The sequence below is a fragment of the Aplosporella prunicola genome (genome assembly GCF_010093885.1).
Source record: "Aplosporella prunicola CBS 121167 unplaced genomic scaffold K452scaffold_7, whole genome shotgun sequence".
In the NCBI taxonomy this organism is placed as follows: Eukaryota; Fungi; Ascomycota; class Dothideomycetes; order Botryosphaeriales; family Aplosporellaceae; genus Aplosporella; species Aplosporella prunicola.
The window spans coordinates 1,098,239-1,114,808 of record NW_022983535.1 but is presented as its reverse complement, the minus strand read 5'-3'; the positions used below and the strand labels follow the sequence as shown (position 1 = coordinate 1,114,808).

Here is a 16,570-nt window from a genome sequence, read left to right as displayed (position 1 = left end):
ATTTTCCCGCTAGGTCGGAGGAAAGACTGGTATGTTTTCCGGTTGTAACGTAATAACTAAGGCCTGGGGCCTGGTGCAAGTTGGGGGGGTAGATAAGCTGGCTGTGCCGGTTCGTTTGGCGCCGGATTTAGGTCCCTGGGAGCGCTAGTTGCTACGTTCCCTTCTGATGGTTCGGCCCGGATGTAGATGGCGAGTATTAGGTGATAAATTATATATAGACTAGTAGTAAAACTCTTTAAATAGTCGTAGCCTACATATCGCTTAGGGCGATAGGTTAGGGTAAATAAATATAACTTAACTTAACTTAATTATAAAAGAAGATAACGTATAGTAGGATAATATATTAATTAATCTCTATCCTCTAAAGCTACTAGATTGACTTCCCTCGCTCCGCCTGTAGCTCTTTCCCTAATAATTAAGCTCTCTTTGCAAGAGAATCCTCTCTAAGTATAAAGTCATGCTATGCATAATAGGGTTCCCGAAAAGAATATTTCGTAGTATCTCTAGCTGGACTTCGAAGGGCTTAATATCGATTTTATCGCTCTCGTCTGGTGCGACATCACGAAGAATAATACACCGACCACTCCAAATATACTGACTTACGGGCAGCTCAAGGCTAGCGGGTGCTATAGCATAAACCTTCCATAGAGTCTGTATATAACTCGGCTGAGCCAGGATGACTGGATCACCCTCGTTGGCGAAGGATAGAAAGAGGGACGACGCTGGAGCGACGATAGGCGATGAGGTTATAGGTGGTCCTCCAAAGGTGATGCAGCTGACTGTGCGATCTAAGGCCAAATTCAAAGAAATGGTTAGCCAAATTTCACGGCAGCTGGGAAGCAATTTAATACTACTCACCACCCTTCAAAGCTGACAATCGAGTGTTGCGGCCATGAACGAAGCCGAAAAGGATCTGTGCCACTGCAGCTCCAGCAGAATGTCCTGTGAAGACGATATTGATCGGCGCCTCTGTAGGTGAATGGATGTCGTTCACTGCATCAAAGACCCGACTTTCCATTGTACGAGCCACAGAAAGAAAGCCGGTATGGCAAGTCATGCCATTACCCAACTCCTCAGCAGGTGCCAGCTCAAAGTTGGAGTTGACCATCCAGTCGGTAATGGATCGTGAGCCACGAACACTGATGAAAACTGTGGGAGTCCCATCGACTTCCCGACGATGTAGAATCGTCGTTTTCTCACTTCCTGTGCGAGTTTCCTTTAATATATGCCGCCCGTCGCTGCATGCTGCGGGCTTGTAGACGGCCTTTGACTCTTCCGCCGCGCAAAGCACGTGCTCCCACTGGGCAGGTGATCTTGAAAAAGTCGTCAACAACATACTATCGCTAGACGGTAGATTTACCCACAAATCACAGCAGCGAACATTATTTGGCACCTTGTGCTGCGGGTATTGTTCCACTTTTTGTATATAGTCGAGGTGTATGTCGCTTGGTGCTGCATACACATTAGCAACAATCATGTTGATGGCGGGGCAGGCTCCACGAACGTAGCCCCTGCGGCTCAGCATCTACTTCAAAAGTAGAGAGGCATTCGTCAATAAACCTAGCTGTTTCTGCTATAGCTGCTGAGAGAGCTGCAGCATTTCCCGACCAGAAGGTCGACCCTGACGTGCTGTGGATGCCAGCGGCAGATGCCCGCGCGCCCGATGCTGCAACTCTTCTCGTATGGCCGCTATCGACAACCCTGTGAATGGAACTATTGATCTGTTCCCGTTTACGTGGCATTTTCGCTGGGATCAAGTGTACGATTTTCCGACGGGCTTTGGATAGTCGACTGCAACTTCTCCAACCAAGAAGCAATGAGCGGTGGTAAGGCTATTGTGAAAGAATAAGAGGGCGAAAAGTTTGGTGGGAGGAACTGGATGATGTAGTATGACATATCCAGGCGCTTATGCTCATCACGCGAGTGGTTGCTTGTGTTACACAAAGTGAGGCTGAGCACGACACGTGCAAAGCTGGCCTGATGCGTTTTCGCTCAGCTTTAAGCAGCAGCATCTCAATATACCCCGCAATCGTTAGAAGCTCTCGATACTGAAGCTTGCATCCTGTTCTGTAAGAGCAGTAGAGAAGATGTCACAGGACCCGCTTGAGACCGCTGCGCTCATCGACGAGAGCGATGCAACAACAGACACGGTCTTAGCCCTTCTACAGAGTATGTACTGGGAAGGAGTTCAGAGGGAGATTTGCAACATGGTTCTAGCTCTGAAGGAACTCTCGAATCTACAGCCAGAGCCGCTACCACAAGAAGCCAGTGCGACTAGACTGGAAAGCCAACCTTTCAACAACATTTTCAATCTTTGGTGTAAGGCTGGCCCATCCACAGCCATATTGTTGTACATGCTGATTGATTCTCTAGCACCGCAACACAAAGACCCCAGCATGTTTGATTATAAGTCGGCATATAGGACGACCGTCCAGGCTGCGCAGGGTAGTTGACAAGAAATGAGAATAGCGATTTCAAGTCGTATGCTAATGATATGCTATGAATCCAGCAAGAATCTCCGAAAATCTCGAAGGCCGCAGAGCTCGGGCTATGCTTCAAGCTTCAGGTAGAGGCAGACATTCGAACCAAGCAGCGCACTATGCTAACATTTGGCAGGTATTCTGGATATCGATTTGGTCCATGAGAAAACTCTAGACACGATAATCAGGCGCCATCAACATAATCCACAATGTGAGATATTGTCCGTTCCAACTTCAGGCAAATATTCTTTGAAGCCAACCCTCGGGTTTGTAAAGCCGAGTCATTATTCCCCGAGTCAGAAGTCAGATTCTTCCGTGAATTTCGTTGCTTCCATTGCTGTAGGCCCATGAGAGGCGAGTTCTTCTACCAGTGTCAGCGAGGGTGCCTGGATCAGTAAGTTAAACGCGCGTGCCATCTTTCACGAAACGCTGATGGACTATGTGTAAAAGTCGGTCTGGTGATTATGTTTCAGCCCGGATTACTACTGACAAACTCGATGAAATCACCCATGCCTCGCAGCTTTCTTTGCAACTGGCGCCTGTGAGGCTTTGCTCTGGTTGCATAGCACTCCATGGATGGCACTCGCCATGTCGGCGGGACCATCATCGAAAAGTTGACTTCATCGCGAGCAAAGAGTCGGGTATGTGCTATTCTCCATGCAGCCTTCATTGCTTCGGAATATTGATTTGAAGCAGCGCAGCGCAAGTTTGAGAGGGAACTGGACCGGAGACATGACGCAAGCGTCAAAGGCCCAAAAGGGCAATTCCAACGACTTGCAGCGAAGGTTCTCGATCCTTCTCACACGGTTGCTGCTGGGCCCCTCCACTTCACAGTAATGTTCGGACCCCTTCTCTTTGAAAATGGAGCATCCCCGTAAGTGTTTTGAGGCACAAAGAACGGAGAGTTCTAGTCTGTTTCTAACCTTTGCAAAGGAGTCGTCCTGAAGCTTCGATAACTTCAAGACCAATTCCAAGTTTTCGTTACGATAACTCCACCTCACTTCTATATGGCACCACAGGTCGAGCGACTGGCGCGAACAAGGTGTTGGCAGGCTATTTATACCAAAGACACGATGACAGCTCTCGAGTGTTGAGCAAGGAATCCAAGGACCATGACAACCAACGTCAGTTCCTTGCGTGTAACAAAAGGATCCTCGGTGGCGCCTTTTCGGGCCACAACAGCCACTGGCAACAGAACGAAGCTGATATCGTCCAACTACTGGTTAAAACCTCGAAAGGCTTCGGATACATTCCTTCAAAATCTGTACTGTCTAACCGTTGCAGGCTGTCCAATGCTTGTAAGCCAATTGTTGGGCTCATAAAGGATGCATTCGGGCATGAGGTCGACCTCCACCTCAAACGCTTCTCGTCCAGGCTCATGGATAACTCTGTCAAGTTGAAATGGGACTTGCAATTGAACAACTGTCAGACCTTTGCTGTCAACCTGATCAGCGACAAAATCTTCAACGGGCTCTTCCACCCTATTCCCCGAAACTTCGTGACCGAAGAAAGAGTCAGACTGGCCCAGAACTATCCGATGCCGAGGTACCTGCTCAGCTTCGGCACCAGCATTGATACACCGATCGCTTTACTGAGACCGCAAGCTCGAAGTCTGATCTGGAAGTTCTATCATCGGAAACGAGATGACTGTGACATCATTGAATTTGGTCAGAATGCAGCAATGCAGAAGGAGCCTGAACTCGCCTCCAGCTGGCAACTGCTTTGTTCCGTTATGATCGATTCCCACAGCCATGGTCCAGTCATGGTACCTTCGGAGACGCTGTGGGAATTACCTCGTGATTCCATCTCGATCCTTCAGACACATATTCTAAGGAAACAAGAAAGATACTCCAGTACCAGCGGCTATGCGTTATCGAAGATGGAATGGATAGAGAACAGGCTCAGCGTTCTGAACAGCATCAACTCTTTTCTCAGCCTTGCCGGTAGTATGGGCGCCACAGACATGAAGATCATGACAGAGAACTTCTCCGTATTGGAAGACACCTGGTTCCCAGATGCCGAACGGTATGGGATTATGTTTCATTCTGAAAAAATCCTATCTGTGAAGATAGGTGGTCGGAGCTTTGGGATAATCTCGGGACGGGAAAGGCAATGGTGGAAGCGAGAATTGACTCGTCAATTCTCCTGGCTGACTTCAATGATCGAGCGTAGAAAGAAGCACGAGATGGTCGCAGGTGAGGATGGCTAATAATGCAGAGAAGTTCAAAATCGGTACCTAGCAATATAGCCATCCAGTATTAGCCAGACGGGCTGTGATTGATTGCTCAGTGCGATGGAACCGAGAAATTCCAAATTAACATGCTTTAATCATATAGAAGGGCCATCGTGCGAGACTATCAATCATTTGACAGCCTAGTGAGTCCCATGTGGCGCAATAGAGTCCAATAGAGTCATGCCACCTGTGGAAGGGAAGACTACCCCGCTTTCAGCAGCATCGACAGTAGCAAAACACGATGTAGCCCTTCGAGTCCAACTTCTTTCCTTCTCTTCCAGATTTGTGTTTCTACATTCCTACTACTCAACGAGTTGCAGATGACAATGGAGGTGCTCACTGTCATCGGCGCCATAGCATCAATCACGCAGCTGCTACACTTTGCCCACAGCCTTGCTGAGAAACTTCAAGCACCGGGCCCCCCACAGTCAAACTCCCTACAAGACATAGGAAACCAACTTCCGCTTCTCGTTCTGGTGCTTCAACGCGTTCGAAACGATTTTGAAGCGGGGAAGATAGCCGTCGAGGATCAGGCTGCCGTTCAGGATGCGCTCAATGGGTGTCAAGCTCAACTCAAAGACCTCAGTCAGCTCCTCCAAGACCTGCACAAGCCTCCTGATGCAGGTATTTTGGAGCGGGCAACGCAACAGTTCAGACGGCCGCGCCAAGCGAAACGAGCTTTACGCATATACAAGGCCTTCGAAACCTACAAAACAACATTTGGGTTATACCTGGGACAGAGTGTGTGGAGTACAATCGACAGACCACAGCGACATGTCGCAGGTGGTACGGTTTATTTGGTACCTTCCAACAAAATCTCCAAGTTCATCGGGCGTGAAGAAGCTCTAGCAGAACTGGACCAGGCATCATCATCTGCAAGCGTCTCTGATCCAAGCCCTCATGTTATCACAATCACTGGAATGGGCGGCATTGGGAAGACCCAACTCGTGCTTCAACACTGCCAGCGAAAGAGAATAGTTAGCAACGTCCTTTGGGCCGATGCGTCGAGCCCAGCATTGTTAGCGACCTCATTCGAAACTCTCCTGCAAGAGTTACCTGGACGGCCCACCACGCTTCCAGATACGGCAGCAAGAATAGCCTATGTGAAGCGCTACCTCAGCGAGTCCGCCAACTCTTGGCTCTTGATATTCGACAACCTCGACCATCCCAGCTCATTCTCGTCCGCTCCGATTCAAAACTATTTCCCTTCCGGAGCCAACGGCTGCATCATCATTCTCAGCAGACACATGGAAACACAGCGCCTTGGTTTTTCAATAGCTTTGGATGTCATGACATTGGACGATGGTCTCGACTTGCTCTTTTTCCGGACTTCGCGACCCCGCAGCCCTGAAGGTGAGGCAGATGGCGCAAGAATTGTCAAGCGACTGGGCCGCCTCCCTCTCGCAATCGACCAGGCTGGCGCATATATCGCTGCACGCGGCATCGAATTCAGCGACTTTGTTTCCCAATATGAGACTCGCCGAGATGATGTCTTGAGACACGTCCCAGAACTTTGGGAGTACCGAAGGAGGGGACCGGAGAGCGAAAACGAGCACCTTCTCAGCGTCAGTACGACTTGGGAGATGTCCTTCCAACAGCTCGCAGGCGAGGCCGCAGACAAAGAAAGAATCGGACATTTCTTTACCGTGGCAGCCTTCCTCCAGAACAAAAGCATCCCAGAGGAGATTTTCAAAGCTTATTTTGAATCCACCACTTCGCCACCAGCCTGGATAGACTTCTCGACGAACGGTGTGTGGGACCACGCCAAGTTCGAGAACATCCTTGTGCAGCTGCGATCGCTCTCCCTGCTCGAGGAGTTGAGAAGTGAAGCCAGTCAGGGGAGTTGTTTTTCGCTTCATCCTGTCGTCCAGGAATGGGCCCAATTGCGGCAAGTGGCGCCGCAGACATTCGCTGAAGAAGCAATCGAGGTACTGAGTGCCAGCATGGGGGAAGACCGGTTGGAGAAAATACCACTGAGTGCAAGTCAAAACCTAATCCCACATCTCGAAGCTTGCATTCAGAATGATTCCCGGTTCTTGCAGACCAGGCTCGGAAGTGAGCGTCTACGCATCCCGGCAGAACGATTCGCGTCATTTTACAAGCGTCATGGAAAATATCGAGAAGGCAAAGCTCTACGCCAGCGTACGTTAGATTTCGTCGTGGCTGAGCTTGGTGAGAGTCATCGCAGCACTTTTGAGGCGACAGTCAAGCTTGGGCGCTTCTACTACAAGGAGGCCAGCTACTCCGAGGCAAAGGAGCTTTACCAAAAGGCCCTCATTGGGCAAGAACAGTATCTGGGCCGGGATGACCCCGATACCTTACAGTCACTGGTCGACATTGCAGCCACGCATCTCAAAGAGGGGCTTTATGGCTCCGCTGAGCCGCTAATGCACAGAGTCCAGGCCGCGCAGAAGAAAAGTCTTGGGGAACACCATCCAAAGAGGCTGTGGTCCATGATGATCCTTGGGATGGTTTACAAGAAACAAGGAAGATTTGAAGAAGCAGATAACCTCTATGTCGCCGCTTTGCATGGCCAGGAACAGCAACTGGGTCTGGACCATCCGGACACCACCAAAACGGCGATGAATTTGGCAAGTGTGAGATACGCTCAGGGTAGGTACGACGAGGCCGAAGTTCTGTCGAAGCGGGTAGTTGAGAGTAGGGGACAAACCTTGGGTCCTTTGCATCCTAACACGCTCCGTGCACTCTGGAATCTCGGTCGAGTCTACCTAGGCCTGGGTCAATACTACCTGGCAGATGAGCTTTTCAAACGCGCGCTGGAGGGTCAGGAGCTACAACTCGGGCCAGAGCACGCATTTACGTTGAGAACGCTCGCCTATTCGGCACAGCTTGCATTTGTCCAAAAAGACTACAAGATTGCCACCACTCTTTTCCAGAGGGCCTTTAGGGGACTCGAGGTAAAATGTGGATCTAGCCATCCTAACACTTTATGGTGCGCACATGGTCTGGCAAATGTTTATCGAGACCAAGGGTTCCATACAGAGGCTGGCGCTCTCTACCAGCGTGTTGTGGGTGAATATTATCAAATTTGGGGAAAATCGCATCCTGAGGTGCTGAGGATAACCAAAGACATGCACCAACTGCGTTGACTTGGAGACTGTGGTGGATAACAATGATCTCTTTGTGAGATTAACATTAGCTTATTAGTTCATTCATGGGTTACTTTATCGTGTTGTATAGTAGTTAGAGATTGTCAGTTGCGCGTTTCTTTTATTTGTATGCCTCTTTAATTCTATCGTAAAAAAGCCACGTGAATCTATACCATATGGACGAAACGAGGTTGTGAAAGACATTTGATGGCGGCGAACGAAAGGCCGGGGAAGAAAGAGAAAAGGAATTTCGCTCTACCTGTTAGTCGCTCTGCCTGCTACTATCTCCTTGCTGGATACGCTGCTGCTGCTATAAGGTTAGTTGCTTTGCCTGCTGCTGTCGCTCTCTGCGACCAATTTTGATCCGCTATAAATTGGCTCTGCCTGCTACTGCCACCCTGCTGGACACGCTGCTACTACTAATTAGTTAGTCGCTCTGCCTGCTGCTGTCGCTGCTGCGACCGTTTTTAATCCACTACAAATTTTTGTGGAGGAATAAAATTACCTGCTGTTGCTGCTACTCGCTGTGGGCATGTTTGTTCCGCGACAAGGAATCACTGTCCCTAGCGCGACAAATCCGGCTAGCAGGGATGACAAGGATAGCAGGTTAAATACCACCGCTATACGGTACAGCTTGCAAAATCAAAGATCGTAACGGGTTTATAGCGCTATATTCCCACTTAAGTATTATCAACAGTAGAGACCGTGCAACAACATCAACGAAAGACAAACGAAAAACGAAAGAAAGCCAGCTTCAGCACTCTCAGCCAGTACTCTCAGCTAGCACTCCAGCCAACACACAGCCAGCGCTCTCAGCCAATACTATCAGCAAGCACACAGCCTAGCTCGGATATTAGGTAGGCAGAGCCTCCAATTTCACACTACAAGGTGTAGATAGACCAAAAGATCTATTTGTCCTTGCAAACGCCGTGGCTCTTCAAGAAGCCGTCGAGCGCATTGATGCAAGCGACGCAGGGGCAAAGCTAATATACAAAATCAGCATCGTCAATTCGATAAATTCGATATAATCAATCATCATTTTAGCAACTTACAGCATCGCTCCCCCCACTAACACAGTCCAGAACACCGCTCGGATCGAGGGTAATCACACCGCGCGCGATGCAGCCAGCCGACGCAAGAACCCCAGCGCATTGAATAATGTTACAGTTTGCGGCTTCGGCAGCGAAGATGAGCTGGTGCGGGGTAACGCCTTCAGAGACGGCGCCGAGGCGGGAGACGGAGCCAGGGGTGGGGACGGGTGTGACAGGTGGGAGGGGTGTGAGTGGGATCGAGGCGGTGGATTCGATAGGGGTGGATCCGATGGGCGTGGTCGGGAGGGTAGTCGGGAGGGTGATCGGGTCTACTGGTTTTGTCAGTGAAACGATGCAGGTATATTTGAGTTGCGTGGAAATAGTGAGTGAAATAAGAAGGGGAAGTAAAGGTACCGGTGATGTTGATATCCTGCCTAGGATAAACGCCCGCAGGCACTGCAATAGCGGTGGCAGTAGCCATGACGGAGGCGAGAAGAGCAAAGAGCTTGAACTGCATGTTGACGTTGGGGGAAAGAGACTGCGTTGGCTTGCTTGGCTTGCGGTGCTGAGTGCTGCTGGTGCTGCTGCTTGGTGCTGAGGTTTGATGGGATGAGGGGGGGTTTATATAAATGATGGTGGTGGGTTTGTAGGCGGCGGACTTCAGCGTGGAAGGAGGAGGGTCATGCTGCTAGCTTCCAAATTTGGCACGGAGATGTTTTCCGCTCACTGATGGAAGAATTCGGGGTTGGGAGTATGCAGTTTGCTTACGAGAAGTTTTAACATGTTGATCGTGGCGAGCCTGGACTGCAGGTCACTGCGAATAAGATGGTGATTCACTTCTGCAGCTGACTTACGAGGCGTCCTGGAAGACTTAACGAGCTGATCGCGTCTTGTCTAAACTAGGCTTGCTGCGGGTGACGAAGTGATTCAGTGCTGCTTCTGCATCTTTGGGCATCATCTTTTTTGCAGAGCGAAGGAACCTAGCAACGCCTTCTTTCGGCAGTTGGGTTGGTTCAAACTCAGCTGCCCAGATATTGCATTACGTATTAAGATGAGCTGATCGTAGTTTGTCAGATATCTGGACCAGGTCTGCGGCTCACGAGACAGTGATGCTTTTGCAGCTTGCGGATTTGCCTTTGAGATGGGTATCGTCATCTGCAGAGTAGGGAGTTTCTCCAATGCCTACTTTCATCAATTGCGTCTGTTGGTAGCGGTGGTAAGGCTCAACAGGCAGATTGTGTCTTGTCCAGACCTAGTTCGCTGCTTGTAAGACGGTGATTCGCTTGCAGCATTCACTTGCAGCTTCTGCAGCCTTTCAACTTTGCACTTTGCATCTTTTTCAGGTTTTGCCGTCTGCCAAGAGCGCGGACATGCTTGGCAAAGCCTCCTTTCAGCAGTTAGGCTTATGGGGTAGAAGGATTTGAGCTTGAGTGTACTGATCCAAAGACTTTCAGCTAGTATAGTCTAATCAATTACCGATGCATGGATTTATTAATGCATGGATTCGTTCTGAGAAGTTAAATGATTCAAAACAAGGTTCAAGTTCTCCACTTCCTTTCCACCACATTATGTGCCGCTTGGGCCGTATCCAGTAGGCTCAGCGTGTCGTGGGTAAGGCAGGACATAAAAAAATGCAGAGCAGATAACAGAGGGCGAAAGTGTTCGCATGAATGATCTTCACAGCATTTAATAATAAGGGTCACTAATCAATTACCCTGGCGGCATAGGGCTTTTGAGGGTTCGTCTGCATTCTGACTACAACACTAAAGAGGCATTTTACAAAATAGAATGCAATTTCCTAACGCGGATCAAAGTTTCCGAAGATCTTTCTTTGTCCTGAAAACTTAGTAAAGTATCTTAAGCATTATTCTCACATATGATAGCAGACAAAGCGAGCTTGAAGTTTTAAACGACCTGTTAAACTTGCATCGAAGCCATGCAGATCAATCCCCTGAAGAAGACTTTCTGGACTGGAACCTCGTCGAGTCAGGGCCTGCATTGGGGGCCAGAGTTTTGTCACTGTTACTGATTTGCTTTGTGCCAATCTGCCTGATCCACTTGGCATGGATATCTGCAAGCACGTTGGGGATAGTAACAAGTTCGGGATCCTGAAGGTTAGGATTCTACGCGCCGTATTCTAAGGCATAAACTCGGCTGTCGAAAAGGTACCATGCTTTGAATCCTCCGAAGAGATCGCGCAGTACTCGTGACATGGAGCTAAGGAAGCAGACCTGATGCAGGAATGATAGACAGGATTGTATTCCTGAATTATTCTGCCGAGAGAGGACTCTAGTTCCTTACAAATTAATCAGTGGGTTTTCAGCTCGACATGCGAAAAGCAATAGCAAACCCAAGCAGACGTCGTCTTAGCAGTTACTCCTCGAAACCGGAGAGTCTAATATTATTATTTTTTTGGCTCTCTTTATGTGGTTGTCTGTTTTCCTACTCGATTTGCAGTAATGAATTCCAAAATCCCACCGATATGCACGAAGGTCGATTATTCTCTTGCAATTACTTTAATTGGACAAGATTATTTGATATTTCTTAGCTGCAAAGCCGCAATTTCTTGGGGTCTAAAGGCCCAACCTATCTCAAAAGCGCAGATGACAAAAACATCACCAATGAACGCTGCAAGGGGCCTACCGAAAGGGTCGAAGGAGCAGGGAACTTTAGTAAAGCTATTCCACATCCAGTTCGGCTGACGATTTCCGTGCGGAGAAGGATACGAGAACATCCTAGCCTCGGATAAGAGCCCATAAACTACTAGTCCTATACCAGTAAAGATTTCCATAAGTGGCACCCTCCGCGCGATACCGGAGAGGAAACCCAAGCTCAGATGATAAAAACGTGCCCTTGCATTTGCAAAGCGGAGTTGCTTACTAGGATCGGATACCATCCGAGACCCCTACCGTATGCATGTCCGTCAACACCACGACCACGTCGTGCATTATCACCAACACGTCAATTCATTCGTGCATGAAAAAATTTGAATTCGACAATTTTGGTCACTGGTGAGCAGGTTTTGAGGATTGAGTCAGACCGGTTGAGTTGTGACAGCGCAAGTGAAAGGGCTGTGAGCGCAATCGCGATCGATGGCTACTGTTCCTGTTTTTGCGGAAGATGATCATAGAAAATCACGGCAATTGGGTTTTCAGCTCGTCAGCCAAGCTGCAGTATCTCTCGTTCCCAACACACCCGTAAACCTCCACTAATTACAACCATCAGACCTCGACGAATGGTGACCATCAAGCATCGACAAATGATTGTTCTTTATGATCAGTGAACTCTACTGGCGGATTCTGTATCAATTGCTTTGCTTTTAGAAACTAAATTTCTATGTAACCGCCTGGCTTCGCTGTCACTCCATAATGCTCATTCGTCTTCTTAGGGCCAAGAAGCGTAATGTTCGATCGCACAAAGACCGGACGCAGCTGATCCAGGAAGTGAGTAGATATGTATAATTCTCTGCGTTTCCATGCACGCAGCTTCACATGCCTAAGACTCGGGAGAGATGGTTTTTCCCCATGGTGCAAAGCAGGAAGCCTAGTAAAAAGCTGCTCGAAGGCACTATCTCCTTCAGAACTGGAATTGATTGTCAGAACCTCCAAGGATGCTGGCAACATAGTGTCCGGGTCTGGTTGTTGCGGTCTCTCGCTGGCATGGCCGGTGATGAGCTGTCCAGCGATGGATAAAGCTTTGAGATGGCGGAGTTGTTTCAAGCTGCCGATAGCCAGCATTTCAGAATAATCAGTAAGATCAACGACAAGGTTCTCGAGAGAGCTGCTATGCAGGTAGAGCGCTCGACTCAACTCATCTACTGAGCCGACGAACTCATATTTCAAGTGTAGGACTAGCGACTTAAGCGCTTTACAAGCGTTGCAGAAGCCCAAAATATCCGAGCTGATGAGGTCGCATTCTCGAAACGTGGCGCGCTCGATGTTTGAGCATCGGGCTACGGGCTACTGTTCACCTGGTCCGCTGTCTATGTCTTCGCACGTAACTTCGCGTAAAGACGGGATTTCGAGAAAGTAGATAATCGTCGCCGTAAAAAGAACACTGTTTGCATGGTTCCTTTAAACAAGCTTTAGGCAGCTTAAATTTGAGAATGGTCTTCCGGTTCCGGGGGTTGTAGCGGCCTTGACTAATCCAAGAATTGGACTGTCGGTGCTATTAGGCGGCGAATCCAGTGTTAGGCTTCTCAGATCTGGTAAATACCATAGGAAAAGAGCCACTTCGGCGTCTTCTTTTCCTCTTTCCAGGCGCTTAAGCAAGATATCTTTGTTTCCGATATCCATTTCCCATACGGCTTCCGAGAAGATGTCTGATGTTTCTTTTTCCTCAATATGGCTCCAGGCATTATCAAGTCCCTTAAAGTTCTCTTCTGATCCGGACTCCGACTCGGTAGAGTCAAAGTCAAGGATTCCATACAACATTATGCTATCGAGGAAGACGTCTTGCATATTCGCAGCGAGGTCAGGACGTTGGATCAGTGTCCGAGCGAACTTGCGGAAATAATAGCGGTCCTTAGGCTCAATTGGTGAATGCATGTACTTCGATTTGTACAGTCGTGGTTGGGCAAGTCGACAGAATTTGCGCGATTATAGCATTATCGATTCCAGTGCGTATGTGTCATCGTCTATTTCCTCGATGATTTGCTCCAGTAGCTCTTCCAGAAGATCATCTAGACCTTTGGCTGGATTCTTCCTCGTGATGCGCTTTGGAGGCGGTGGAGGCAAGGAAGATTTGGCTGGCCTTTTGGCTCGTTGAGTTGAGGCTCTCATGGCTCTTGAGATCAATTCCTTGATGGAATGGTGGTAGGTAGAGTCTAGAAATCTTCTTATTCACTACAGGACGGGCTTCGGCCTAATGTTTCGCCGTTGTCACGTTGTTCGTCACGTTCTTCCTTGCTCCCGTGGATTAATCAGTGAGCCAATTTGTATATTTAGTGGTGACTATAGGGAAGTGAACACCTTAAAGATATCGGATAGAAAGGGAAGGAAAAGATAGAAAAAATTAACTATTTTAGGAGTTTCAAGTGTATAAATCTGGGTAGGCCGCTTTGATTATATCGGCTCCCTATATTTAACATCGTTAGTACTATTATCATATAAAACCTTAGACAGCAGAGACATACCTTTTCTGCTACCATGTAAACGGCGTTTTGGATTCGACAGTCGGGGATAATTGGGAACACTGAAGCGTCGATAACCCGAAGTCTATCCACGCCGTATACTTTCAGCTCGCTGTCCACGACGCCTTGATCCTTATTCGTGCCCAAACGACAAGTTCCGCAAGGGTCTAAGCACGCATTAGTATTTGTCGGAAAGAAGGTTATAACACGCGTTCAGAACTTACGGAAGCCAGTCTGGTGCTTCTCCAGGATCTCTTTCCTCATCTCCTCGTCTGAGTCGCGCGGCAGAGGCTTAGGGTATTCGCCGTCGATGATTTCTTTCATTCCCTCGCCATTCATAAGCACGTCGTCGATGAACCGGACGCCTTCCCGCAGCGCCACAATGTCCAGCTCATTTTCAAAATACTTGAGGTTGATTGAAGGCTGCTCAAGTGCGTTGGAGGACTTGAGCTTCACCTCTCCGTTCCGGGACATGGGACGCAAAAGATCCACAATGACAGTCAAGTAGTCCCCTTCAGACGGCATGGGTGTGTGCCACTGGAAGGCGCTCGCGAATACAGGCTGCCGCGCGGTTAGCATTTACAAAAACTTCTTCGGTGCTTTTACTTACAACAAAATCAATCTCAAAGTGAGGTTGGCCACCAGGACCAAACGGATCCAGACCACCATTGCGCTCCTTCGCCGCGACGTAGTCTTTGTTCTTCGCGAGCAAGTGATCAATACGGGGAAATCCAACCAACTCCAGCAGTCCGCTCTTGAATGGCCCTGTCGTATCTTTCATGTACTTGTTTGCAGCTTCCTCATGTTTGGATCCCTGATGCACGACATAGCTGTCAAGCCCGTAGCCATCTTTAAGCTTGAAAACATGTGGCATGATCGGGTGGTCGAGCAGGTTCTGTCCAACATGCGGCGAGTCCACTACCGTCCTGATTCCGTGGGCTTCCAGGTCTGCTGCACGGCCAATTCCGGAAAGCATCAGTAGCTTCGGCGTTTCAAACACGCCTTGCGACACAATGACCTCCTTCCTGGCCTTGAACTCATAGTCTTGGCCGTCTGGTCCAAGGACTGTAACTCCAGTGACAATTTTGCCATCCAAGGTCAACTGCTTCGTGTGCGAAGAATGCATCAAGGTGATATTTGGCTTTCCGGTCAAGTAAGCAGCGCTGGTCGAGCGGACGCCCTTGTGGATTGAGTTGACGCAGTTAACGAGTCCGTGCATTTGACCATTGTAAATGTCGTCTGTTAAGTAGTGGCCCTTGCTTTCCCATGCCTGCTTCATTGCGTCGCGGAAGGGTTGAAGCTCAGGCACGAGGTCGGCGTGCTCGACATGGATCGGGCCGGTTGTTCCAATATGCTTCAGTGAAGTAGCGAACAGATTGCCATCATCGTGGTATGTGGCAGGCTTTGGCATTGTCAGCTGTAGAATCAGCGTCAGTTGTTGCCGAAGACTTACCTTGTCAAAGTAGTGTTTAGTGTTTTCCCAGTTCCAATTCTTTCCGCCATACTCCTCCCAATCGTCAAATGTGGCCTTGCTACCTCTAACCCAGGTGTAGTAGTTAAGGCAGCTACTGCCTCCTAACACCTTACCTCTGGTGTTGGGCTTATCCACGCGCTTAAAATCGGGACGATCGACAAACGTGGTCTCGTATTGCCAGTCGTGGTGGCTGCCGCGCAGCTCAAAAGCTCGAGCGGGAGTGAAGATCTCGGGCACATCTTGCGGATTTCCCACTCCTGCTTCCACAACCAAGACCGAAACCTTTGGGTTCTCTGCAAGACGACCTGCAACTGCGTTTCCAGCCGTGCCACCTTGAAAAACGTTAGTTGGACGTGCTGATGAATTGATTTATGTCCGACTTACCTCCAACAACGATAAAATCGAACTCTCCCTGAATTGCTCCGGCCATTGTGGGTACTGTGCTCAAAGCTTAAATGAAACAAGCTGATGCCAAGTATCTTGGCTGCACTTTGCTTGACATGCTTCTAAGAACTTATATACCTTCGCGACCCGAATTATGACCGCATCTTGCTGTCACCCGGACCTACGGAGATCTCTAGAAATAGAGATTACGGAGAAACATCCGGCCTATGCGTACTACAAGAAGTTGGCATGGCAGCCTGATTACTCACTGACGTTCTACCCACGAACAATCATTAACGTCGGTAGATAAGCGAGACACGTTGTGCGGGATTATCCCCTCGATCCAAGGCGTTTTGCTTTATTATTTCCGGTTATCTCCGGGGCAGGCCGCCTGGTTACTGATCGGAAAAACCAATTGCTCATTACCCTCTGATACCGAAACCTGCTTTTGGCGCAGATCAAGGTCTAGAAGACGTCGGCAACTATAACAGCCACTGGCAAGTTGCGTTATTTGTACGAAAGCATCGCAAAACAGTGACGTACATGCAATGCGGATTGCGTGCTAAGGCCACCGCCGATCGATCCGCGAAACTCTCCAGCAGTGGAGAACCTGTACCCCAGATTGTGAGACAAAATATGAATGAAAGCGTTGCAACTTCACCTGACATTGATGTAACCATCCTGCGAAGTAGGCGGATACAGTGCCCGCACTGAGTGAATAGAAAAA

General features: G+C 48.8%; 7 protein-coding genes across 7 annotated transcripts; 2 read left to right on the top strand and 5 right to left on the bottom strand.

The window, feature by feature from the left end:
- Positions 1–408: 408 nt before the first annotated feature.
- K452DRAFT_223300 (uncharacterized protein) lies at positions 409–1,336 on the bottom strand (the record flags this gene model as incomplete). Its single annotated transcript, XM_033536610.1, has 2 exons — positions 409–788; positions 859–1,336. 2 exons carry the CDS (start codon positions 1,334–1,336, stop codon positions 409–411), a joined length of 858 nt encoding a protein of 285 aa, XP_033400065.1.
- A 751-nt stretch (positions 1,337–2,087) lies between these two features.
- K452DRAFT_296543 (uncharacterized protein) lies at positions 2,088–4,689 on the top strand (the record flags this gene model as incomplete). The annotated part of the gene is made up of 7 exons (XM_033541923.1): positions 2,088–2,319; positions 2,374–2,445; positions 2,510–2,566; positions 2,617–2,691; positions 3,177–3,354; positions 3,414–4,505; positions 4,653–4,689. 7 exons carry the CDS (start codon positions 2,088–2,090, stop codon positions 4,687–4,689), a joined length of 1,743 nt encoding a protein of 580 aa, XP_033400064.1.
- A 1,967-nt stretch (positions 4,690–6,656) lies between these two features.
- K452DRAFT_223848 (uncharacterized protein) lies at positions 6,657–7,823 on the top strand (the record flags this gene model as incomplete). Its single annotated transcript, XM_033536650.1, has 1 exon — positions 6,657–7,823. One exon carries the CDS (start codon positions 6,657–6,659, stop codon positions 7,821–7,823), a length of 1,167 nt encoding a protein of 388 aa, XP_033400063.1.
- Positions 7,824–8,328: 505 nt separating this feature from the next.
- On the bottom strand, positions 8,329–9,368 carry K452DRAFT_285584 (uncharacterized protein). The gene is made up of 3 exons (XM_033540137.1): positions 9,269–9,368; positions 8,876–9,183; positions 8,329–8,806 (listed from the first exon to the last, which is right to left on the bottom strand). Exons 1-3 carry the CDS (start codon positions 9,333–9,335, stop codon positions 8,732–8,734), a joined length of 450 nt encoding a protein of 149 aa, XP_033400062.1. The 5' UTR covers positions 9,336–9,368; the 3' UTR covers positions 8,329–8,731.
- A 2,755-nt stretch (positions 9,369–12,123) lies between these two features.
- On the bottom strand, positions 12,124–12,715 carry K452DRAFT_157137 (uncharacterized protein). The gene has a single exon (XM_033535609.1). It carries the CDS (start codon positions 12,589–12,591, stop codon positions 12,181–12,183), a length of 411 nt encoding a protein of 136 aa, XP_033400061.1. The 5' UTR covers positions 12,592–12,715; the 3' UTR covers positions 12,124–12,180.
- Positions 12,716–12,927: 212 nt separating this feature from the next.
- On the bottom strand, positions 12,928–13,401 carry K452DRAFT_357199 (uncharacterized protein; the record flags this gene model as incomplete). The annotated part of the gene is made up of 1 exon (XM_033546098.1): positions 12,928–13,401. The coding sequence occupies one exon, from the start codon at positions 13,399–13,401 to the stop codon at positions 12,928–12,930; it is 474 nt and encodes a 157-aa protein (XP_033400060.1).
- Positions 13,402–13,790: 389 nt separating this feature from the next.
- Positions 13,791–16,048, bottom strand: K452DRAFT_350027 (GMC oxidoreductase). Its single transcript, XM_033545632.1, has 6 exons — positions 15,844–16,048; positions 15,439–15,791; positions 14,596–15,387; positions 14,210–14,546; positions 13,989–14,152; positions 13,791–13,930 (listed from the first exon to the last, which is right to left on the bottom strand). Exons 1-6 carry the CDS (start codon positions 15,887–15,889, stop codon positions 13,886–13,888), a joined length of 1,737 nt encoding a protein of 578 aa, XP_033400059.1. The 5' UTR covers positions 15,890–16,048; the 3' UTR covers positions 13,791–13,885.
- Positions 16,049–16,570: the final 522 nt, after the last annotated feature.